This window comes from Trichosurus vulpecula, chromosome 2, assembly GCF_011100635.1.
Source record: "Trichosurus vulpecula isolate mTriVul1 chromosome 2, mTriVul1.pri, whole genome shotgun sequence".
NCBI classification, from domain to species: Eukaryota; Metazoa; Chordata; class Mammalia; order Diprotodontia; family Phalangeridae; genus Trichosurus; species Trichosurus vulpecula.
In genome coordinates, this window is record NC_050574.1 from 21,088,014 (window position 1) to 21,113,354 (window position 25,341).

Here is a 25,341-nt window from a genome sequence, read left to right on the forward strand (position 1 = left end):
GACAGTTTTCCTGGATAATTTCTTGAAAGATGATGTCTAGGCTCTTTTTTTGATCATGGCTTTCAGGTGGTCCAACAATTTTTAAATTATCTCTCCTGGATCTATTCTCCAGGTCAGTGGTTTTTCCAATGAGATATTTCACATTGTCTTCCAGTTTTTTGATTCTTTTGGTTCAGTTTTATAATTTCTTGATTTCTCATAAAGTCACTAGCTTCCACTTGCTCCAATCTAATTTTTAAGGTGGTATTTTCTTCAGTGGTCTTTTGGTTCTCCTTTTCCATTTGGCTGATTCTGCCTTTCAAGGCATTCTTCTCCCCATTGGCTTTTTGGAGCTCTTTTCCCATTTGGTTTAGTCTATTTTTTAAGGTGTTATTTTCTTCAGTGTTTTTTTAGGTCTCCTTTAGCAAGTCATTGACTTGTTTTTCATGGTTTTCTTGCATCACTCTCATTTCTCCTCCCAGTTTTTCCTCTACTTCTCTTACTTGCTTTTCCAAATCCTTTTTGAGCTCTTCCATGGCCTGAGACCAATTCATATTTTTCTTGGAGGCTTTTGATGTAGTCTCTTTGACCTTATTGACTTCTGGCTGTATGTTTTGATCTTCTTTGTCCCAAAAAAAGGATTCAATAGTCTGAGTCCTTTTGTGCTGCCTGGTCATGTTCCCAGCCAACTACTTGACCCTTGAGGTTTTTGTCGGGGTGTGACTGCTTGTAGAGAGTACTTTGTCCCAAGCTTTAGGGGCTGTGCTGCTGTTTTCAGAGCCATTTCTACTGCACAGTCACCGCAAGCTCTGCCACAGCAGCGTTCCTCCTCCCCCCTCCCCCCAAGAACTGCCAACCAGGACCAGGACCCAGATCCAAGCAGGGCAAAGCAAGAGAACCCTGCCTCTGTGCCAGCAAAGTGCTCCCTGCACTCCTGCTCTGATCTGCCTCTTGATTCCTCCCACCGTGTGGGCCTGTGGCCAGAAGTAGCTACAGCTGGAGCTCTGGAAGCAGCTGCAGGAGCTTCCTGCTGCTGCCCTTGCTCCACCACCTCTGCCACTCCAGGGCTGGGGCCAGACCGCTCTCTAACCTAGTCCAGCAGTTTTCCCACTAACCTACTCTGTTGTCTTTGGTATTTGTGCATTGAGAAGTCTGGTAACTGCCACAGCTCACTGGTTCGGAGTGCTAGGGCCTGTTCTGCCCGGCTGCTGGTCTGGTTGGTCCTGGCACAGCCCACACTGGGCTGTGCTCCCAGCACCATATGATAGACCTTTCCCAGTGACCATTCAGGCTGCCCTGGGCTGGGGGCCTGCTTCCCGCTGCTATTTTGTGGGTTTTGCCCCTCTAGAATTTGTTCAGAGCTATTTTTTACAGGTGTTTGGAGGGATCTGGAGGAGAGCTTAAGCAAGTCCCTGCTTTCCCGCTGCCATCTTTGCTCCGCCCCAGTTTAGCTTTTTTTCACTCACTCACTCACTCACTGCCCCATAGCTCTAATGTGTCCATTAGCTCTTCCTCTGTTTTTTTCTTCTTTCAGTTTCTAAGATGCTGCATTCTCCTAATTCTCAACTTACTGTCCAACTTCTCTAACCATTTGGCTGACTCTTCCCTCACCTCTTACTGGTAGTATTTTTCAGTATTTTGTCATTCATTCTCCTTCCACTTAAGATTTCTATATAGGTGATTCTTTAAATTTGTGTCTCTAGCCCTCAGTTTTAGACCTACGTCTTGAACTGCCTCACAGCCTTCTGTAATATTACCTCAGATTCAGCGGCCAAAACTGGGCTCCCAGATCATACATCCATCTACTCTCATCTCACTGTTTCTCACCCTGTTATGTGACCTGTCTGCCACTTGCCTTGAATATTGTATTAATCTCAGGACTGGACTTTCTACTTTCACTAATCTTTAAATAATTTCTTCTTTTGCTATTCACAACTCTTAGGTATTCTAGGCCTACCATAAATTTTTTATCATCCTGCTTTTCTAGTTTAGGTCTCCTTTTCTCTATTTATTCTTTCCCTTTGTACCCTATGCCTGGAATACTATGATATCTTTTTAGTCAGTTAAAATCCTATTCAAAGCCTATTTCAAAGCTACCTTATTTGTAACAGCTCTCACCACCCCCAGCAGTCATGGTTGTTCTCTCTTTATCTTAATTTGCTTGGGCCTCTTTTATGTACTTAAATACATTAATTTTGAATGTATTCTATTTTGTTCTACTAGTTTGCAAGCCCTGTGATTGCGAAGACTCTTTTCCCTGCCTTATTTATACTTTTGTTTCTCTAACATCGTAGAGCCCTCTAAGTTCATCTTCATATTCCTAGAACCATCTTAGAACCACTCTACTTAACCAATTTCCTATATTCTGTTAATGATGCCTATGTTGTACCATTCACCCACATTTATAGCTTTTGTGTCATTTTTGACTTCTCACTGTCACTCACTCCACATATGCCATCAGTTGCCAGATCTTGTCATTTTTATCTCCATATCTCTTGTGTATACCGAGATCTAAATATCTCCTTTCTAAATCCAACCATATGACCAAACCGAATTTGTGGCATCATTCCAAAGCAACAAGTCTTAGACATGAGCACATGCTTCCCTGGGAGTAGCCATGGCAACTTAGAGCACACTTAATGATATGACCCCTGTTATATTTCACAAAGCTGCTGAAGTAAGTTTCTTTAATGCACAAGTCTGACTATGGCAATTCTCTGCTCAAAAACCTTCAGTGGTTCCTTTTTCCTTCTGGATAAAATATTTCTTTGCCTATTGTTTACTCTTTCTTCAGTCTTTCATACACACTGTATTCCAGTTAAGTAGAATGAACTATTCTTTAATCTTATCTGGCATTATTGTGCCTCTGTCTATACACAGAGGACATTGCTTGTTTGTGCTTGAAAGTCACTACTTCATTCCTGAAAGACATTTCTTCCTCACCTCTTCCCCCTTGAAATCTACTCATTGCTAATAACCCAGCTCAGGTACCACCTGCCCGTCCTTAAATTTTCTTAGACTACTTTATCTCAATCTTTTCTTTGTCTCTGTCATAATCTGCCATGTATCATATTTATTTGTGTACATGGGTGATTCTCTTCTCTTGCTTTATAAAATCCTGGAAGGCAAGGACCATGCTTCCCTTTTTTTTATTGCCCAGTACCTTGCACCATAGTTAATTTGTAATAGGAGATTGATAAATGTATGATAACTGGAATTATAGTTGTTTCATAAATGTTAATATATTCTCATATAATGAGTTTGGTTTCATTCTTTGGTTTACAATGAGAAAACCTGTGTTCAAGTTCTTTCAGTGTATTGTCTCTTCATCTGTAAGAGGAAAATAGTAGTACTTGTCCTATCTACTACATCCCCTACCTTGTATTTTACAGGTTGTTAAGGGAAAAATATTGAAGTATTTTGTTTATTAAAAAATGTATTAAATTTTTGCTATATGCCAGGTACTCAGAATACAAATAAAGAAAAGAAACTATCCCTTCTTTCAAGGAGCTTACATAAGGAAGTCAGGTGGGGCTGTGGATAGAGTGATGGACCTGGAGTCAGTTAGACCTGAGTTCAGATTCAACCCTAGATACACATTAGTTGTTTGTCCCTGGGCAAAAACCCTTCAGCTTTGTCCGCTTCAGTTTCTTCATCTGTAAAATGGGGATGATAATAGCACTAGGGTTGTCATGAGCATAAAATGAGATAATATTTATAAAGTGCTTTGCACTCCTTAAAGCAATCTATACACACTAGCTATTATTCTGTCAGGGTGGTTGGTTGTTGTCCCTCATTCTTTTTTTTTTATTTAATATAAATTTATTTATTTTTAGCTTTCAACATCCACTTCCATAAATTTTGAATTTTCTCCACCTCCCTCCCCAAGATGGCATGCAATCTGATATAGGCTCTGCATATACATTCTTATTAAACATATTTTCACATTAGTCATGTTGTGTAGAAGAATTAGAATGAATGGGAGGAACCATGAGAAAGAAAAAACAATATATATGTTCAGTGACTCGATAATACAGTTGTATATTATTGTTAATATAATAGGTACTTTAAAATCCATTTGGGTTATCCTTTATTAATTTTTGGACTGGTCTCTCTTGTATAATCATAGTCATCATGTTCTGAGCTTATAGGCAAAATAAACTTACAAATATCTTTTGGTCAGCATCCCCTTTTGAGTCTTCAGTTCCATTATCTTTGGTTTTGTTTCTCTTCTAAACAGCAGTTGTAATCATGGTGTTTACTGTTCTAATTCAACTGATTTTGCTTTGTATTGCTTGCAGATCACTGGAAGCATATGATCTTAAATCATCTGTAATTTCATTTTTTTGGGATTATAAATGAAAAAAATGGATATTTTGTATAAATAGGCTCTTTTTTATTCCTCATGTTATCTTATATATTCTATATTCCCACTTTGCCATCCACAGAATTTATTTACTGGTTGTTTTCTCTTTCTCCTCGTTCCTCTCCAAAATTATCTGGCACCCTTTCCCAAAGTAGAACCTCTCTTCTATCCTATTTTATGCTGTTTACTGTCTTAGTGTGTGCTGATCACCCCCTCTTTTCAGGGATCTCCTCTATTCCATTCTGCCATTCACCATATCTCAACCTGATTTAAAACGCTTGTTCCAGGAATGTTTCTCTGAATAATTCAGCCTGACTGATCTGTTTTCTTTTTTCCATCTCCTTTACTCTTACAGATCGTATTTCTCATATTTTGTACTTGTGGTAATATTGATCCATGTGGTTTGTTTGTTTCATTCTAAGTTCACGTGCCATCTCCCCAACTAAATGATAGATTTATGGAGGGCAAGAGACAATGATGATTATTTCTTTTATCAGTTTTTCCAGACTGAGTACACCAGATCTCAGACACACTGACTTAGGGAATGTGCCGGTCCAAATCTCTGAAGCATGGGTCCAAAAAAAAGGACTGTCCAAGTACCCCAAGATTCACTTGTGTGTGCGCTGTTATGTCACTAAGGAAAATGTCCTATGAAGTTTTCTGAGGGAACCCATGAGGGGCTGGATTGGAGATGTGGGGCTGAGGTACTATAAGCAGCAACCAAAAGCTTCGGTCCATTTTGCAGGGGCCTCCCCTCTTAGACATTTTGTTATAATGGTTCATTTTCTGGCTGAAAAGCCAATCCAATAAGCTTTTATTAGTTACCTACTGTTTGCAGGGAACTGTGCCGGGCACTGGGAATACAGATTCAAAAACCCCACCATTCCCTTTTGTCTTACCGATATTTATATTTTTATCCATTTGGATGTGAAGATTTGTATTAAAACTGTTGTACCTTTGATTGACTGTCTGATTTCCTTGACAGGAGACTGAACAGCACCCAGGGGGAAATCCGTGTTGGACCCAGTCATCAGGTAAAGCAAATTTTGGTAGTTAGCCAATCAGTCAAGCCTTTCTTAAGTATCCACTGTTTGCTAGGTATTGGCAAGTCAAAGATAAGTCAAATAGCATCTGCCCTCCATGAGCTTCTGTTCTCTCTCATGTACCTTGATAAGTGAACACAAAATAAAAATTTAGCAAAGAGAAAGTACTTAAAGCTGGGTGAATCAGGAAGGCCTTTATAGAGGCAGTCTCTCTTTAGCTGAGTTTAAACGAAAGCAAAGAATTCTGAGAGATGGAGATGAGGTGCAGCATATTCCAGGTATGGGTAAACAGCCAGCACAAAGACACTGAAATGAGAGATCATGGAGTGCTGTGGGTGAAGACCAGTGAGGAGGCCGGTTTGGCCAGGTTCTGCTGTGTGGCAGGGGAAGGACTATTTTAAACCTTTGGAAAGGTAGCTTTGGGCTTGATTGAGAATGGCTTTAAAAATCAAACACATGCACTTATATTTGATCCTACAGGCAATAGGAGTCTTTGTAGCTTATTCAGTAGGAGAACAACATGGGTAGGTATGCATTTGAAGATGGATTAGAGTCAAGAGAGGCCTGAGGCAGGGGAACCAATTAGGAAGCTCTTGTAATTTGTTCAGGTGAGAGAAGATGAGGAATTGAAGTAGGATGGTACTTACCTTTATAAAAATAAAGGAACAAATGCAAGAGATATTGTGGAAGAAAAAAGACAAGATTTAGCAAACGATTAAACATGTGGAGTCAAGACCACTAACAGAGTTGATGGTTCCCCCATAGAAAGTGGAAGGTGTGGATGAGGATGAGTTTGAGGGAAAAGAGAATGAATTCTCTTTTGTTCAAGTTGAGTTTAAGATGCCTATCAGACATTCTTTTTGAAATATCTAGTAGAAAGTTGAAGATAGGAAACTTGTGGTCAGAAAACAGACTTGTGCTTCATAGGTTTGTAAATTACTTCATATTTTTACCTGGTGATGATAGTTAAGTCCGTGGAAGCTGAAGAAGTCAACACATGAGGAGAGTAGAGAGAGAATAAAAATGGCCTTACAGAACCAAGAGAAAGCTTTGTTACAAGCTTCAAAGGATAGAGTTTTCAGGAGAATAAAGCAGTCAGTATTGTTAGAAGCTGTAGACAAAGGATGCTGGAGTCAGTAGAAGAGATTTTTATGGACTTAGGCACCCTAAGTAGTTGATAGGAAGAAGTGGCAAAATTCACAGAGAAAGGGGATCGTTGAGATTTCTATCTGTTGGATCCAGGGCCCAGAAGAATGTAGCTCTTTAAGGTTTATGTCAATTCTGTCTTTCAATCCTTAACTACAAACCTGGAAGGTAGGTGCTATTATCCTTTCTAATTAACTGATTAGGAAACTGAGGCATAGGAAAGCTCCACATAAAGGTGTTAGACTTGGACAGGAGAAAGGCCACCTCCCACTGACTGCTCCATTTCTCCAGTGGCAACAAGACTGAAGCAGTGGTGATGAACTGGCTGATAAAATCAGTGCTTCTGTTCAAAGGAACCAGGTTCACAAATGGCCAGCTTAGGTGAAGACCAGCAACCAAGGCAGCTCTTTTGTTACTCTAGCTGAAACTCGCTGCTTCCCTTTTCACAGAATTGGTCTTTTGGACAGTAGAGAGTTACTTCCAAAAGAACCTAGTAATTGTGTGCACTGATTTAAGTACCATAGTAGTGTTTTTATAGTGAGCTTGAGGTTTTGAGGGAGGCAGTACAGCAGTTGTCTGTCTTCTAGTGTCACCCTCCTTACTTTTGCCTTCTGTAATACTTCACAAGAATTCTCCTTCTTGTTTCCCTGACCCGCCCCCCCCCCCCATCTTCTTTTACTTGTCTTTGTATCTATCTTGGTTCCTATTTATCTCAGTATCTTCCCTCTTGACACCCTCTCAATGTTTGCTTCCTCTGCTTTCTCACTAAGCATTTATTAACTGCCTACTATGTGCCAGGAACTAGACTAAGCACTGGGGATACAAAGAAAGGCATAAGACAGATCCTGCCACCAAGGAGCCCCCAGTCTAATGAAGGAGACAACATACAAAGTGAAGCTGAAAACGTGGCACAGGGCAGTAAAATCATGCAGCCTGGATCTGATTTTTTTCTGAGAAAGTGAGAGTTTCAGAGTTGACTCCATCTTTGGGAATTATGAGCTTCCAGAGATCATTGAGACCAAGAAGGTACCTAGGTGGGAAATAATGAGGTGAATTCTCTGGGTGCCCTTTTTCAATGGTAGCATATGTGGGAGGAGCTCTCCAGTGTGCAGCCCCCTGCCCCATCCACTCCAGTCAGAAGGAGGGCGGGCCCCATAGCAGGGAGTACTGATATGCTGTGAGTTTCACAGTTGATTTCATCATTGGGAACCATGAATTTTGAAGATCATCAGGTCCAGTATCTGCCTCCAGCCAATTCCCAGTAGCAGAATTATGAACTTGCAGTTGTCCTATACCTTAAAAAAAGTTAAAAATCATTGTCATAGTGTTACAGATTTAAATTTTGAAATCTTTATTTTAGGTTTTCTTGCAGGTTACTGATTGGAGAAAAATGGACCTTAGATGAGTTGATGTACTTCACAAACCTTAAATTTTACAAATGAAGTAGATTTGATTTATTAAAAAGTTTTTTGGACCTTGTATTCTTTATTAAAATTATAAGTCAGCATTTTAGGGTTCTATATGTTTTTGATTAATATCATATCAAAATTACCCTTCCTCCACTTACCATTTCCTTGATCTATTTTTTCATCTTACTAAAATGTAAACTCCTTTGTGGCGGGTCTGTCTTTCATTTTATATTTGTATCCAGAGTGCATATATCACAGTGCTTGGTAAACAGCTTGTAATTAGCGCTTCTTCATTCATTCATTAAAGAACAAATAGTTTTTATTTTAATAAATAGTCATGCCCAAGCTGTTGTGTCTTATTATCAAAAAATATTTTCTAACCTGACGACTAAGAAACTGCTCCTTTGTATGTGTTTGGTGCTTTTCCCTTTCCAAAGCACTTTCACATTTAATGTGTTATAACAGACCAAAAGATTATGTCGATTTAGAGCCAGAAGAGTCCAGCTGGTCTAGCCTCCTTGTTTTCCAGAAGAGAAAATGTGGGACCAGAAAGATTCAGTGATTTTTTTTTTATGAGGTCACATGGGGCCAGGTTAGGGGCAGATTGAAAACCTCAATTCAGCCTCTTAGATTCCCAGTCCAGTTGTACCACATGCCCTTTTATTCTAGCAATTAAGCATGTCAGGGAATCTTTTACCCTTTTGGCTGGTGAAGAAACTGAGGTTAAGGGAAATTAATTGACTTCCCTAAAATTCCATAAATAGTAAATGAGCTAGGATCAAAATCTAAGTTTACTGGTTTCCATCTCTGGGCTCTTTCTAGTGCTTCTGTGTAAAACTGTTCCTAAGATTCAGTTTCAGATCATAAACCTATCTCAATGAATTTTGTACCTGGCACTCAATTCAGAAAACTGTAGGAAAAAAGAGTAGACAATTAGTCCTAATAAAAACCACTGTGACAATTTTGCTTTACTTTTTTTTTAAACTGGAAGGTACTGTGGTTGTTTTTTAGGAAGTATTTGATGTGTTTAATAATGATATGAGTCACTGTATTTGCATTTTTTTTTCAGCACTACTTTTTTTTTCTGTTGGTTTGGTCACAGGGTTAGAGTTACCAAGAGACCTTAGAGATAATCTTGTCTAACTATTTCATTTTACAAATAAATAAACTCAGAAATGAAGTGACTTGTTAATAGTTATAGAACTCCAAAGTGAAATGAACTCAGCAACCACTGAGGATAACCACCCCCCCTCCCCTTCCCTCTGTGGGGGGCGGGGGAGGGAAGGGGGGGGAGAGAGAGAGAGAGAGAGAGAGAGAGAGAGAGAGAGAGAGAGAGAGAGAGAGAGAGAGAGAGAGAGAGAGCATGAATAAGAATCCTTTTTATAATATGCTTGACAAATATTCATCAGTTTTCCTCGTAATCCTGCAATGAGGGTGGCTCTCTCCTCTCCCTACCCCTGTTTCACAAAGCAGCTCTCTCCATTTTTCGATAGTTTTAATTGTTAAGATTTTTTTTCCTTATAGCAAGATTAAATTTTCCATTCTTCAGTTTATAATTACTGTTCTCAGTTCTGCCCTCTGGAGCTAGGCAGAATAAATTTAATTAACCTATTATACATCCCATGACTTCCATCTTCAGGACCTTCATCCTTAATACCTCCCTCTTGACACCCTCCACTATATCGCTGTCCTTTCTGCAATGCAATTCTCTAAACTAAAATACAATATTTTTTGTGTATTCTGATTAAAGGGGACAGTATAAGACTCATTTCCTTAATCCTGAGCACTGTGCTTCTCACCATTGTTGTCAGTAACAGACCTGAGATTTAAACTCATGCCTTTCACTTCATGGATCTTTCTGCCAAATCAGCCTCCTTCATAATTTACTCATATGTTGAAAAAAACCCTTTAGAGAGCTCATTAATAATTTAACATTTTACTTCTAGAATGAAAAATTAGGATTAATTTGGGTACGAATCTTACATATACCACTCCCACCCCAATCCTCAGCCTACCCCTGCTGTTACCCCCAACCCCCTCAAAGAGTAGTACATATATTTTTCAGTGACAAACACATTTTATGTGTTTCTAGGGAAAAATAAATAAAATGGGGGGCAGGGAGAGATAAAGAAACAAAAAAGATCTGTGCGCCAGTGGTTTGTGATTGTTAGCTTGAGTGTATATATATTGTTTGCCAAAAAATGTCTTATGTTAACAGATAGTCATAAGACTTAAAGAGTCTGTCCCCATGTCCCACCAAAATCATTTCTTTTCCTGATACTTTGAATGACTAATTTCATTAATTGTATCCATTAATTTATTTTGTTTTATTTCAATAAATCTTTCATCAAATTTCTTTGGTTTCATCTGTTGTAGTTTAAATAATTTGTTCAAGACATTTTAAAAAAGTTGATATTGTTTCAACTTTGTGCTTCTTATTAAAGATTATTTCATTTATAATTTATAAATATATATTATATATAATTATGTTATATATATAATAAGCACTTTGTCCTTTTTTAAAATCTAGTTGTTAGAAATGCCACATGTCTCTTGAGATGTTTATATTTTCAGAATTCTTCATTTATAAGAATCCATTTTTAGTTCATTCATAAATGATGGTAATGGTTTTCCTTTTGATAAGTGGAAATAGTTTGATTGTCACTTAAATAGAGATTAAGTAGGTGGTTCATAGAACTTTTAAAATTTTTCTATTTTATGTTTATACTTAGTACAATATCAGGTCTTTTAGAATTCTGCAAGCATTTCTTAAGTGCCCACTATGTGTAAGGTATTTTGCTAGGTTATAAGAACTTATTATTATTAGAATTTATATAATGCTTTACAAATATTTAATTTGACTCAAGATACTACTGTGATTCTTGTATAGGAACTACTCAGTGAGTTCCATAAAAGGTGATATCTCTTGTAAAGGCCTTCCTAGTAAGGTTTAATTTGTGTCTTCCTTTTGAAATTTGTGTCCTTGTTTTCTAGGCCAAACTTCCCGAATTGCAGCCATTTCCTTCCCCAGATGGTGACACTGTGACCCAGCATGAGGAACTGGTTTGGATGCCTGGAGTTAATGACTGTGACTTACTTATGTATTTGAGGGCAGCAAGGTAGTAACAACTAAGTTTACTCTTGTTTTCTGATTCTAAGTTAAATATAAAGAAAGTGCTGGGACATTTTAGGGGGAGGGATTTGATAGACTCCATCGGAGAATTTCTGATTTGGAAGGTTTCTCAGCGACCACTTGGTATAGCTCCTAACTGGCTAAAAATCAAACTCCTGTGTTGTACTTAGAGTGTTTCTGATATCATTGGAATTGCTTATAGCAAAATTTTCCTTATAACCTCCATTTTGGACCTCATCTTCTAGACTAGCCAGAAATACTCTGTTGTCTAAAAGTTGAAATGAGTTTGGTTCCACGTCTTCATTTTTCTGAGTGAATTCTTCTCCTTGTTGTGCTTCCTTTTCACAATCCTATCCTAGAACTTTCTTTCCAAAGGGAAATTCTAAAATAAAATTACAGATGAGGATATTCTTAACCTTCATGTTTACCTTCTGGGATCACTGAAGCATTTTGCTTCGCCATTTAAACCTTCCTTGGAATGTCAGCAGTAGATAGTGTTACCTCTCCAAGATGTGATCATATGTTGAAGCTTAATATGATAGTGCTTTGTATCAGTATCTGCAGTGTGCACTGATCAACTCACAGAATCAGCTTGTAGGAGAGAGTCCCATTTTCCCTTTCCTTCTCCTTCTTTTCCTTTTGGGTTCCAGTTCCCTTATCTGTAAATGAGAGAATTGGAATAGTTTATTATGAAGATCTTTTCTTGCTCTAAATCTGCAATCCTATGAATACCTGTGGGTAGAGCAAAAGTTTAAACTTATTTCTACCCTATCACAAAGCTATTCATTAACATTCTTTTGAGAGCCAGGAATTAGTATAGCTTTATTACACCTTCTTATAATATCAACTGTGGTGTAATCGAAGCAGTGTGTCCCTGATATGTGGCTCAGGATGTATGCTGGAGTTACCCTTATTACTTGGGTGACTTTGGACAATCCATTTTCCTTTTTGGACTTAAGTTTCTTTATTTTAAAAATGAGGGAGTTTTACTTTATACCTAAGGCCATTTCAAGCCATAAAAATTCTACTATTTCATTTTCATTATAGTAATTTCTTTCGTTGGACCTGTAATTTCTATGGTATCTAAGCAATCTCTGTCTGCCCTACAACTTTGCCTGGGGCACAGAAAGGTTAAGTGAGTTGGCCAAGGATGTGTAACTTGTATGTGTAAGAGGAAGAACTTGAGTGCAGACATTTTTGCCTGTGACTAGCTCTTTATCCATAATATCATGATCCCTTTCCAATTTGTTATTTCTATTAAATTATAATTGATAATGAAATGTCCATTAAATAAAATGTTTATCATAGGTAGACATTATAGCATGTTTACTATAAAATTAGTAATCATCAACATGTGAATACTCAGAGAATGACTGTGTAGAAATTATTTCAGTGACTTTAAAGTTCCATAATTCTTTTAAGTGTTTTTGCCAGCTTCTGGAATGATCATTCAGGGGGAAAAAAGATGATTTCAATTGATTTGAAGAAATCTGGTTGGCAAATTGCAGCATACCCAAACTTCTGTTATTATGTATCGCTTTGCCATTTTAATACGCAACCTCTGTACAGAACCAGACCAGGTTGTGTGGCAAGCATAACTTTATGTGGTAGAATGCAAAAGTCAACATCAATTACAAAGTGAAAATGCTTATGTCTGCCAGATGACTGTGCTAGAGCAGGGGGCCATGTATTGACTTAGAAAACCATGAATGAGCATTACCTATGCCAACAGTATGTACCTCATAAGTACATACAGTGCATTTTTATTTATTTTGTTAAACATTTTCCAAGTACATTTTAATTTGGTGCTCCAGAGAAGCTATTCTTTTTTACTTGGTTTTCCTTTTTTATTTAGGCCAGAGGTAGATTGAATGTCAGTATCTTTAAAAAAAAAAAAGTGTAAATAAATGAATTTACTTTTGGTATATTAAAGTACCTATATAATGTATTCAATTCAATAAACATTTATGTTTATACTATATAAGCATTTAATATATCCAGGGTAGTGTTCTAGGCCATAGGCATATAATGATAAACTATGACACACAGTCTCTGCCCTGAAGGAACTTGGATAGAGGGTTAGGGTTAAGATTAGGTTAATGGTAAGACCTGCTAAGTTGCTTCACCTTGTTGATCCTGTTTTCTGTTCTGTAAATATTAATGTAGCGGGAGTTGGAAGTGGAATCAGAGAGGGAGAAAAGAAGGGGAGGGGGAGAATTTATTCTTTACGTATTCATTAGCATTAAGGATACCAGGTTAGTCCTTACCCTCAAGGACCTTGTATCCTAATGGGGAAAGGACAGTATTTCAGAGTATTCCCAAAGGGTGAAGAGAAGAGGAAGAGGAGTGTAGGGGTCTGGTTAGGAGCTGGGAAGTGAGGAAATACTTGCACCTTCTTGTGAGCAAAGTGCTTTGCAAACCCTCAAAGTCCTTCGTTAATGTGGATTTTTGCTATCTTTGGTCTAGTAGGAAGGTTTGACTGGTATTAATTACCTTCTAGTGGAATGAGTCAGAAATGTGTCCTTGGTCCTGTTAACATTTTATCTAGAGGAATAGCGAGGATAATCATCAAAGTCAAAGGTGATTGACAGCTAGTAGGGAGGGAGTGCTGCTGCACTGGATGATGCAGTGTCAGAAAAGAGCTGTAAGGATACAAGAGCTGGGCAGAATATACAAAGGAAAACATTTAACAATGACGAGTATAACATTTTAGATTTGTGTTAAAATAATCGTCAGAAGTATGAAATGGGGGTAATACAGCCAGATAAAAATTTATCTAAAAAGGTCCTGGAATTATAGTGATGTATAAGCTCAGTTTGAGTCAACTGTATAACATGGAAACCCTCAAAAAACAAATAAAAAATTGCAATTTTAGTTTACCCTGAGTATTATATCTAGGTCTTGAGATAGGGTAGTCCTGCTATGCCCAGATTTGGTTAGACAAGGGGTAGAGTGTTATGCTGTTAACTGGGGCACTGTAATTCAAGGACTTTGAGCATCCAAAAATTTGTCCAAAAAGTTATCAGAATTTTAATGATGCACAGGTTAAGTTTGAGTCAACTGTGTAACATGGAAACCAAAAAAAAAAAAACCCTAAACAAGCAAAAGACAAAATGCCATTGTTGGTTGCCTTGAGAGGCATTATATTTAGCCCTTGTGATAGTCCTACTCTGTAGATAGATCTACTCTGGTGAGATCAGGGCTAAAATGTTGTGTTATTACCTGGGGCACTGCAATTCAAGGACTTTGGGCATCCAAAGAAGAAGAAATGTACTGAAGTTTATTCCCTACTATATGAATATCTATCAGCAACCAAGGAGATTTGAAAAACATAAGCCTCGTGAAGATCATCAGAGCTGTGTTATGGCCCAGGGCCAGATGTCCTCTTTTTGTCCCCAGAGCTCTAAACTAGAAGCATTGGGTGATAGATGCTGAAAGGTCAGCTGAAACGTGTTTGAAGAAAAACCTTTCCAACCATATGACCTATCCAAAAAAAAAAAAAAAAAAAGAATGAGTTGTCCATAACTAGTCAGTTAGTCAGTAAGCTACTACTATGTGGAAGCCTTTGTGCTAAATCCTGGAGACACATAGAGAGGCAAAAGACAGTCTCTGCCCTCAAGGAGCTTACAATTGATTTTGGGATACAATATACAAATATATACAAAGCAAGCTTATATACAGGATAAACAGGGAATAATTAACAGAGAAAGGGCACTAGAATTAAGAGGAATTGAGGAAGGCTTCCACAGAAAGAGGATATTTTAGTTGGGATTTGACAATAGGTAGTAGGTAGAAGTGAGGAGGGAGGACATTCCAGGTATGGGAGTCATCCAGAGAAAATCCCCAGAGTGTTTTGGCGGGGGTGGGGGGGGGGGAAGGTGGTACAACTAGAAGGCTAGTCTTATTGGATTGAAGAGTACCTATTGGGAGAGTAAGTGTAAGAAGACTGCTAAATTTGGGGAGAGGGATGTTAGGAATTATTTCAGTATATAGGAAAATAGCCTTCGATAGTCAAACAGTAGATCATTTATTCATGGGAACATCAGAGAATATTTGACTTCATAGAATGACAACTATAGAAATATCTTTAACTAACCAATGGAATCCCAGCTAAAATTATGAATCTTTAGTATTAGTGGACCCTAGAAAGAGAAAACATAGATACCCCAAAATGAAATTAGCTTTGTATGGTGGAAAGATTGCCTTGGTATTATATCAGAATGAGTATCATTACCTTCAATTGATATCCACAAAAGAGTCAGAAACCCCTGAGAACTCTAGTTTGTCATGGGAATGATATCCAGTTGCAGGCTGGTTGATACAAATGAAAATATAGTCTGGTAAACAAAGGGTTAAAGGTTTCTGCTTTCCCTCTCCCTGTTTTTTCCTATGAAGGAGCATGGCGGCTTTTGCGGGAATGTGTGACGGAGGTTCCACTGAGGATGGCTGTGTTGCTGCCTCTCGGGATGACACCACACTCAATGCACTCAACACAGTAAGTCTCGTAAACACCAATAGAAAAAGGAGGATTTCTTTCTTGGGTTAGAAAAGGGAGAGACTACGTGTTGATTGTAGAGTGAAGTAAATGTTTTCTCATTCTGAACTGGCCTAAAATCTTTGGAGTAGGTAATTTATCCTGAAATTTCAGGACGATATTTGGGTTATATTCCTCCCGTTAGATTCTGATGTGATCTAATAAGTCCTTGTGAACATCACTTTACAATGTACTTCATGAGTTTTCTGAACATCAGAGGAGATTATCCTTGTTTATAGGCTTGGAAAACCCTAAAGTTAATGCTATGCATATTTATGGTGGTGGAATTTTTAATTAATTAATCACCTGGGGCTCAGTATTCCTATAATCTCAAATATTGGTGCAGGAATCACTTATTCTGGGTTGAATTTGTGTAATTTTAATGTGATTTACATGGAGGCAGAGGCTTTCCTCTGTAAAGCTATTGAGAACTAAAATATGTACCTATGTATATGTATATGTGTGTGTATCTATCTACACATATATACACACACACACATATGTGTATATGTATGTATGTTTGCCCTGTGCTTGGTCTGTCATTGCAACCCTAGTGTTGCTCGGTGCTCAGTCTTTTTGGGAAAGATTTAACCTTTAATGATATCAAAAGTCAATATGGTAAATAAGAGAATTTTTTTCCTAATCCTGCCAAGTTGCCCCATTGGTATGCTTTAGCTAGTATATATCTAATAATGTTTAAATCAATTTTATTTTAAAGAAAGCAAGCCACTCTGTTTGATAAAGTCTTTTGCCCTGGTCTTCTCCCAACCCCTCTATCGTTCTCTTTTAGGTAGAGTTTTTGTAGGTTTTGGGGTTATTTGAAATTGATTGCCTTTTAAGTGTTTTTTAAGTTTTGTCTTTTTTTTATGAATTTAGAAAGCATTTACATTTTAATATATAGAGATCATAAAAAGGAGATTATATATGAAACTAGAAACTTAATGTATATTAAATTTAACACCGTGGTGTCAAAAGTGTCCTGTTCATCTGTTTTTACTTCTGAACTATTTTTTTTCTTTCTTTTTTTTTTGGCATTGCTTTCCCATCTCCTTCCCCATGACACCTTTCACTTGCAACAAACTGTATGAACATATGAACATTGACTGTATATTGAGATATATGCCTCCTTTGGTGGCTCTCATCTGTTCCTCTGAGAAGAGAGAAGCATGCTTCATTATCAGGCTACTACCGTTATATTTGATTATGCTTTGAATTGTTATTTTAGATTTTGTTGGACATGCTAAAAACCAGAAGGGAGCCGTCAGAAGACGTCATACTTAACTCTTCTTATTTCAGCTGTTTCATATAAATCCGTTTCTCTTTTTTCTTGAAAGTCCTCCAATAAGTTTTTTTGGCCATTTTAAAACATACTAACCTAATAGTATTTTTTCTTTTCACTGTGCCATGCTTCTTCGAAAGATTGTTATAAGGATCATTTAAGGCTAGGGCTAGCTTAGCCCATTAAACTTTCTAATTTTAGAAGTGAGGAAGCTGATGATTTGAGCAATGAAGTTATTTATACATGACAGGTTATCAGCAAAGCTGGGACAGGGATTCACAACTCAGTTCCCCATCTCCATTCTCTCTCATATTGCCTCCCCTAAAAATAAAAGTGAAACAGTGTCATACAATGGAAAAAGCTCTAGACTTGGAACACTTAAGTTCATATTCCAGCCCTTCCACCCAAACCTGTTTTGCTATAGCACATGTCACAATTTCTCTGAATCTCATCTGCAAATTAATATTTGCACTATCTTCCTCACTGTGACAGTATGAATATTACATGATAGAATATATAGAGAGAGCGTTTTTGTAAATCCCAAAGTACTATTTAAATGTAAGGCAGTAAAAACAGGAACATACTCATACAGGGTCATGAGTGGAAACAATTAGCTTGTTTTCTTTACCTCCTCCAATAGCACTGAGCAGTCTGGTACTAAGAATAGAGAAGGGGAATAGGAATTCATAGAGGAAGGGTTGTACTTTGTTCAAACCATGGGGACTACACTGAAGTGCCTTGTTAAATCTATGGGCTCACTATTAGATCAAGGCCAAAGGTAGAAAAGTGAATCTCTAATAGGAATAATGGAGGAGAAAAAAGATGAAATTGAAGGACTGGAGATCTCACAAAAAAGATAGAGTAGAGATGGTGGTGATGTGAGTTGTGGAGACTGAACTGGAAGGCAAATGTGTTAAAAGGACCATTAATGTAAATGTTCACATTGCCAAAGATGGTAGAATTTGGGGTTGAGAGTAGACTCTGAGTTATATTCTGATGTCAAGGAGGATGGAGCAGCAGAAGGAAGGTCTGAAAGGAGTCTTATGAAGCCAAGAGCGTGCTGACTTCTCTTTTTTGCTATGTGAGTTTATTAGAAAGGTCCTTGGGGGGTAATCCCAGTGAGTGCTGAGAAATGATCATTCTGAAAGGGAATTCAGCAAACATTTATTAAGTGTCTCCCTTATAAAAGGCAGTTGTTGGGGGTAAAGGATAAAAAGCAAAATTCTCAATATCTAGGATCTGTAAGAGATAGAGGATGAAGCAGCAGCCCTTGTTAATAGTAAGAAACAGTGGAAGGACTGGGTGGAAAAGTTAAGCTAAGCGATGGCTATAGCTTGGAGATATTTTAATGAAAACACAGGAAGTATTAGCACAGGAAAAGATGTTTGCCTGGATGTGTAGTGAATCTGGTTGGAGGGATTGAAGAAATACATTGGAAATTTCAGTTGGATGTTTAGTAAATTGCCCTATTTAAATGGAATTTTAGCTAATATCCCACTTGTCTACCTAAACCTAGATCACTTCCCTCACAATCAAAGAATTTGTGTTGGAAAGGACCCCCTCAAAGCTAAGCAGTCCATATTCATACATGAACAAGACTCCCTTCCTCTGCAAAACTAACAAGATCTGTCAAGCCACCCCAGAAAGACTGCCATTCAGTGATAATTCATTCTCCCCTTCCTTTGTCCAGGCTGAGTAAGTAACTGCCTATATAACTTGGATAAGGCAATAGCTCCATTCCTTCTGATGAGATGGAGAGCACTAAACCTTACCATCAGCCCTACCATAGCCATTGAAGTTCCTCCAGCCCTTTGTATATGTCCTGTAGTCCCTCACCATTGCCCTTTGCTCTGCTTATGTAAGAAGGGACCAAATTATCAGGTATTTTACATGCCAGACACAACCTAGATGGGACAAGGAGCCATTAGAGGTTATTTCCTAGGGCTTGTGACCCAAGATCAGACCTGTACATTGGAGGCTGGATTGATCAGGGATGGAGTAGAAGCAAGGAGATTGGTCGGATCTCCTTGCAGCCAACCAAGTGAGAGATGATGAGAGCCTGCACTTGGGTTTGTCGCTATGGGAGTAAGGCAGTGTATTCAGGAAATGTTGAGAAGGTAGAATGACAAGATTTGTCAACGGATTGGATATTTGGGATGAGCTGGCACCAAGATTGCAAGCCTGGGTACCTGGGTATGTGTTGGTACCCTAAATAGTAATAAAGCAGCTTGGAAGAAGGTGGAGTTTGGGAGTTAAGTTCTGGTTTTGACATGTTAAGTTTAAAATGCCTAGCTCAGGAGAGACTGGGGAGATAGCTACCTATCTATACGTACATACATACATAGATATGTATATCTGGGTGCCATTTTCATAGAGAGGTTAATTGAATCTGTGAGATCTGATGAGATCACCAAATAAAATAAATAAATAGCGTGCGCACGTGCACACACACGCACACACGCACACACACACGAATATTTTGAAAAGAGAAGAGAGAGTCCAAGGTAGAGCCTTGGGAGACACCCATGGTTAGTGGACTTGATCTAGAGGATGAACCATCACTGTAAGTTTGAAGTCAAATAGGTAGGTGGAGTCCCTGGAGAAGGTAATATCATGAAAGAGAGCAGAGGGAGAAGGATTAAGGGGCAGACTCTGGGAGGAGACTTGGGGGAATGGTATTCAGAGTACTACCAGTAGGAGGTGGCTAGATGGATCACTTTAGAATGAGGAACAAGGTTGGAGAGATTGAGAGATGGTCTAGACGTATTTAGAGGTATTGAATAGCGAAGAAGGAACTTAACAGTATATTGCTTCTGGGTTTTTTTTGTTTTGTTTTTTTTTTTTGTTTTGTTTTGGTTTTTTTTTTCCTCAATCAAGCAGATCCAGTACTCTGCTGAGGTTGGGGTTTCAGTTGTAGGGAACGAGAATAAAGGTTTAGAAGAAGAGCTGCCGTGGGATGTGTGTAAGAGCTTGAGGCCTGTGCCATCTATGCCTTTAGTCAAGTCATTGATAAAAAGTGCTGAGCAGCACAGGACCCAGCATAGGTTCCCTAGGTGTCTCCTGCCATTAATGACTGTTTTGGTTGTCTGTTCTTTCAATCACTTTAAAATCAATTTAACCATAAAACCCCAGCCCTGGGGTTTTAAACTTACCTTTTGGAGAGAATATGCCTTGACTCTGAATAAACCTTCTTGTATCCCCTGTTTAATATGAATGAAAGGAAATTCTGAAATTCATCATGCCTTTATGCATAAGAAGAAACTAATTTTTATAAATCAAAATTTATCTTGTGCCTAACATTTTTAGTATAATAAAGTTATGATTCTCATTGTCAACCTACAATATTTTTTCTCAGTATAGTTATTGAAAGAGATGTCTGCATATTGTGTTCAGCCTTCAGCTTTTTTTCTTTGGATTTGCTGGATAAGAGGACTAGAGGAGGCTAATTCACAGAGACAGGTTCTTGTAAGCGGAATTAAAGTCTTGTGATAACATTTGGTAAACATTGTTCTTAAAGGACACATCTAAAATTATGTAGCTTCATTGCTTGGAAATCAGTTCATAGTTTCTAATCACTGTGGAGACCAATCAGCTCATCTTTCACTGGGTCATTGTCATTTTTTTTTTCCAGCACAGCATGAAAAAGGGTTTCTCATCTGAACTCCATTCATTTGGTTCTCCAGTAGAAGTTTTTCCTGGATCTTTCAGTTTGTTTTTTTTTAAGGTGCTCCGTAACAGGCTTTCCTACCTGACTCCATCTCCTCCTTTCTTAGCAGTTCTTTCCAGTCCACATTCACTAGCATTATTCCTCTTGGGACATTTCTGTAGTTATTTACTAAATATTTTCCTAACCCAATTGACAGAGTTTTCATACTTCCTGGTAGCACACGTTCCCCAGGCCTGGCCCATGTCATCATCTTGTCCATAAGGAAAGCATGAGAGACTTTGTTAAAACTTATACTGACTTGGAGGTAAACCATATCTATACATATGTTAAGGCATGGCTTGCATCTCAGGCTGTTGACCCTGTCACAAAGGAGGTGAGGTTAATGGAAATTAGGGCATTGCTGAAAGCATCCATTCTCCTTGAGTGAGTTCACATTTAAATTGGGATTTATGACAAACTGATCTTTATACTTCATCATGTTCCAGTTCTTTTGTAATTTCAAAATTATAGAATTTCTAAATTGGAAGGTATTTTCGCCACTATTCTAGTCAAACCCAAGGTAGAAAAAGAACCTTCACTAATAATAACAGCTAGTGTTTATATAGTGCTTTAAAAATCCTATCTCCTTTTGTTCTCACAAGTCTGAGAGGTAGGCGCCATTATTGTCCCATTTTACAGATGAGGAAACTGAGGCAACCAGTGGTCAAGTGAGTCACTCACGGTCCTGCAGCTATTAAGTACTTCAAGGCAGATTTTAACTCCAGTCTTCCTGACTCCAGATCCAGTGCTGCACACAATGTGCCACCCAGCTGCCCCACTGCAATATACTTGCTATACATATCATCATTCAGATTCTCCCTGAAGACCGCATGTGTGTGTGTGTGTGTGTGTGTGTGTGTGTGTGTGGTGTATGTGTATGTGTATGTGAGTGTGGGGACAGGGGTGTGGGGGAGAAACTTCTACTCTCCTACAACAGCCAGTTCCTCTTTTCAGTAGTTCTAATTGTTAGAAGATTTATTCTGACATCAGCCTAAATTTGCCTCTGTGCTTTTCACCCTCTTGCTCCTAGTTCTTCCCTCTGGGGCCAGACAGAACAAATCTAATCTGTTTTCCACATGAGAGACCTTCAAATAATTGATGACAGTTATCTCAAAACTTTTTTCCCATTATTTTTTCAGTACCTGGGTAACATTATATAATTCTTCCTCTTCGACCAGCAGGGGCCTGTAGATGGGTAAAATAGATTTTTTTAATTTGACAAGATCCCAAGGGCTTAATACTGTCTTGAGTTACTGCATTTTAGTGATTCAGCTTATTTCTGTGCATCCAGATAACTGTAGTATATTTTTGCATCCCTAGTCAATAAAGCTTATATGTTAGCTTTTATTAGTGTTGAAGGTAAAATCAAAAGTGATCTTGCAGAGTTTAAGATATCATATGCTCTTGGGGTTACAGGGAAGAAGAGCTGGGAATCACCCATTCAGTTGAGAGGGATCATTTTCATTTTTGTTTTGTTTTTCGTTTTTCATTTTTTAAAAAAAATTAAAGCTGCAATTTGAAACATTTAAAAACTGTCAGAAACTTCCTGTTTGTTCACTTTAAATGGACTGGACTAAACCATCCTGGACCCGGAATTGATATATAGTGGGCATGACTCAACAGAATCCAAATGAAATCTGTTCTTCCAACATTGAGTTGCCATTTGGCTCTTTTTGATTTGACACTTGACCCAAGCTTAGAATCACGGTAAGCCTGACAGTCCTACTGCTGGTCCACTCAGAAGAAATGCCAAATTTTCCTAGTTGCTAGACACTCTTTGTTTAAGCTTTCTTGAGTTCTTTTTGAGCTAGAACAGTGTTTTGTTTTATTTTTTCAAAAATTTAATGCATGGTCTAAATGATTAATGGGAATAATTGATATGCTATGCACTTTCTTATTTTGGAAATTTAGTAAATGAGTAGAACCTCATATAAATGAATGTGACCTGTTACTTCCTGGTGTTTTCTTCATAATGATAATAGAGTCATGTGCGATTTATTGTTAATTATCTCTGACACAAATGAAGATGAGGGAAGTTGCTTAGCAGTGTAGAATTTCTAGCATAATAGCACTTTCAAGTGATTATTGCCTACTGTCAAAATTTTATATTTTAGTCTGTGACTTAATTGTATTTTAATGCTACTTTTCACATATTTTGAGGAACAATTGGAAAACTTTTGAGTCCTCTAAATTTGAAAGTTGTTGTTAATGCGCTAGTTCATGTTTTAAAAAAAACATCTTTAGAGACATACATGCTTCATTGGGAGATGATAGAGATCATAAAAGAAGTGTTTGTTAATAATAGCTTTGTACCACACCTCCATTATGTCACTTGTTCCTCACAACTGGTCCTCTGCAAGGCACATAGTATAGATATTATCTTCCACATTTTCCAGACAAGTAAACTGAAACACAAAGAGGCTTGGCAGATGACACACACAGCCAGTAAATGGTTAGGTTGAGATTTGAACCCAAGTCTTCTGCCAGTGCTCTTTCCTTTAGATCGCAGATAGACTTTCCTGCCTCACTTCTTCCTTCTTTTGGGTGGAAGTTATACCTTTTAAAGTTTATTTAAATTTTGAAGGAGCTCTTGTTAGCTACTCTGCAACTTTGTCTCAAGTTTAGCTTCTAGTCTTCTTTGCTTTTTTTGAAATGAGAAGCAATTAAGTACTCTAGTGAACAAAACCCATGAAATTCATTCCTGAGTTTATTTTGAAGTCAACTTCATCAGATGACTGCCCCATATTAGAGACAACTGAAATAGTTTATTTTGACAAGTAATGTTACCTATGAGATGTCCTTTCAGTTGAGGAAATTAGGCCTTTAATACTAAAGAAAGCCTTTTCTTAACTACAGGTATCAAGGAAAACATTTAAGGAACCTAGTTTGGAATTTTTTGGAGAACAGGCTTTAATCATTTATTTATTTAAAACATTTATTTAAACATTTATTTATTAAAACATTTATTGAGCACCTCCTGTATCTAAGGTACTGTGCACTTCACTGAGAGGATCCAGAAATGACTAATTCATTGTCTCTCTTCTCAAGTAGAACACCTTTTGGTATTTATATGAACATCTAACTGACTAAGCATCTTAAACCCCAAATTTTGAAATTGGTGCAGGGGAACAGCATCTTGGTGGTTGACCCTAGCTCTGTGGCTATGGCATTCCTATTTCTGTAACTAACAGGGATAGTAATATTTACTCTACTTACCTTATAAAGCCAGTTGTCGTTACTCTCTAACCAAGATGTTAACAGGTCTTCTGCTCCCAGTGTCTTTTTCTATTTTGTTCTATCCATGCCAGCCCTCCCTTGTGTCTAGGGCTAACCTGATTTGGGCAGTGCTCAAACTTCCTTCTCCTCCTTCTGTGTTATGTAATCTTTGGCTCAGCCTTTTTCCTTTCTCCAGCCACTTTTGCTGATGATAAGATCGTAGCTTTAGGTCAGAAGAGGCCAAGGTCTTAGGCCCAGGATCCCACAGTAGCAGAGGCTCAGTTTGTCTTGAGATATCTGGTTCAGCATTCTTTTCCCCGGATCGTGCCAGTTCTACTTAGGTGTCTGCTGTCTCTCCCAGATATTTCCTTCTCTGCCCCCAGTTCCCTTTTGGAGAACCACTTTCCAATGTCGGGGGAATGTGGAGGGCACATTTGGACCACAGAGTAGGTATCACTTACCTTATCGCCTTTTCCCCAGACTTCTTCTGCGCGTGAGGAGTTTGACTGTTCTGGGCATCAGTTGTTCAGCTGTTTTTCAATCAGGTCTTTCTCTTTGTGACTCCATTTGGGGTTTTCTTGGCAAAGATACAAGTGGTTTGCCGTTTTCTTCTCCACCAGGGACTAATGATTAAAAACTAGTCAGGGGCTAAGGTATTCCACTTAAGATTTTCAAGATAACTGAAGTTCCCCTGTTTAAGTGCATTTTTAAAAAATGGAAAGTGTGAACCTAATTTAACACATGCCTAATAGTTCAAGGGTGAATGCTAATTATTATATTAAGCTGTACCATACTGATACCATGAGGTACTGTTGAGGTGCGTAAGGCTCTTTGCCCCTGTGCTGAATGCTCACTGACTGTTGAGCTTTTATTTGCCTTTTTTCTGTCAACTTTGCTTTCAGGCAGTGTTCTTTCATTTATGCTCATAGTGTTCCAGATAATTAATAACACTTTCTTTGCTTTTAATTTGCAGTTATTAAGTCCCTATCATATATTAGGCCCTGTGCTTAGATACATTGACAAATTGAAATAATCCCTGCCCTCAAGAATCTTTTATTCTTTTGGGGAGGGAGGTCAACTTAAATATAAATCATGTATCCCAGAAGATGGAGGACTAGACATATTTTTCCAATTTTCTTAAACTCTCTGTTGTACCTAAGATAAGAATTATGCACAAGAGATAAAGTGCTTGAACCTTTCTCTCCAGAACTAGACACTGAGAAGTCCCATGAGAAAACTGCCTGATGAATTACCATCTAAGAAAGCTAACCTTTACTAAGGTGAGATTATTGAATACCCCACCCACCAGCAACAGTAGCAGAGCACCACAACCTGATCCACATGCTCCGATAGCTGCTTAGCAGTGTCCTTGCTGTTGCTACAGTCTGTACCAGAACATCCTGCCCACATCCTACTCTTGTTTGGTGAGGAGCAGGCCTCAACCCTTCCCTGGCTGCCCTCAGTCTCTCTCCCTCAGGAGGTTTAAGTAGTGAAAAGCAGATTGCCCTGCATCTGGTGGCAGCATGCTGT

General features: G+C 38.2%; 1 protein-coding gene across 5 annotated transcripts in view; it reads left to right on the forward strand.

The window, feature by feature from the left end:
• Positions 1 to 25,341, forward strand: part of RERE (arginine-glutamic acid dipeptide repeats) — a 591,056-nt gene that overhangs the window by 404,938 nt on the left and 160,777 nt on the right. For all 5 annotated transcript variants that reach the window (XM_036742474.1, XM_036742475.1, XM_036742476.1 and 2 more), the window contains 3 exons: positions 5,331 to 5,379; positions 10,938 to 11,062; positions 15,472 to 15,571. In XM_036742474.1, coding sequence (XP_036598369.1) covers positions 5,331 to 5,379; positions 10,938 to 11,062; positions 15,472 to 15,571 — 274 coding nt within the window. The remainder of the gene's footprint in view (positions 1 to 5,330; positions 5,380 to 10,937; positions 11,063 to 15,471; positions 15,572 to 25,341) is intronic.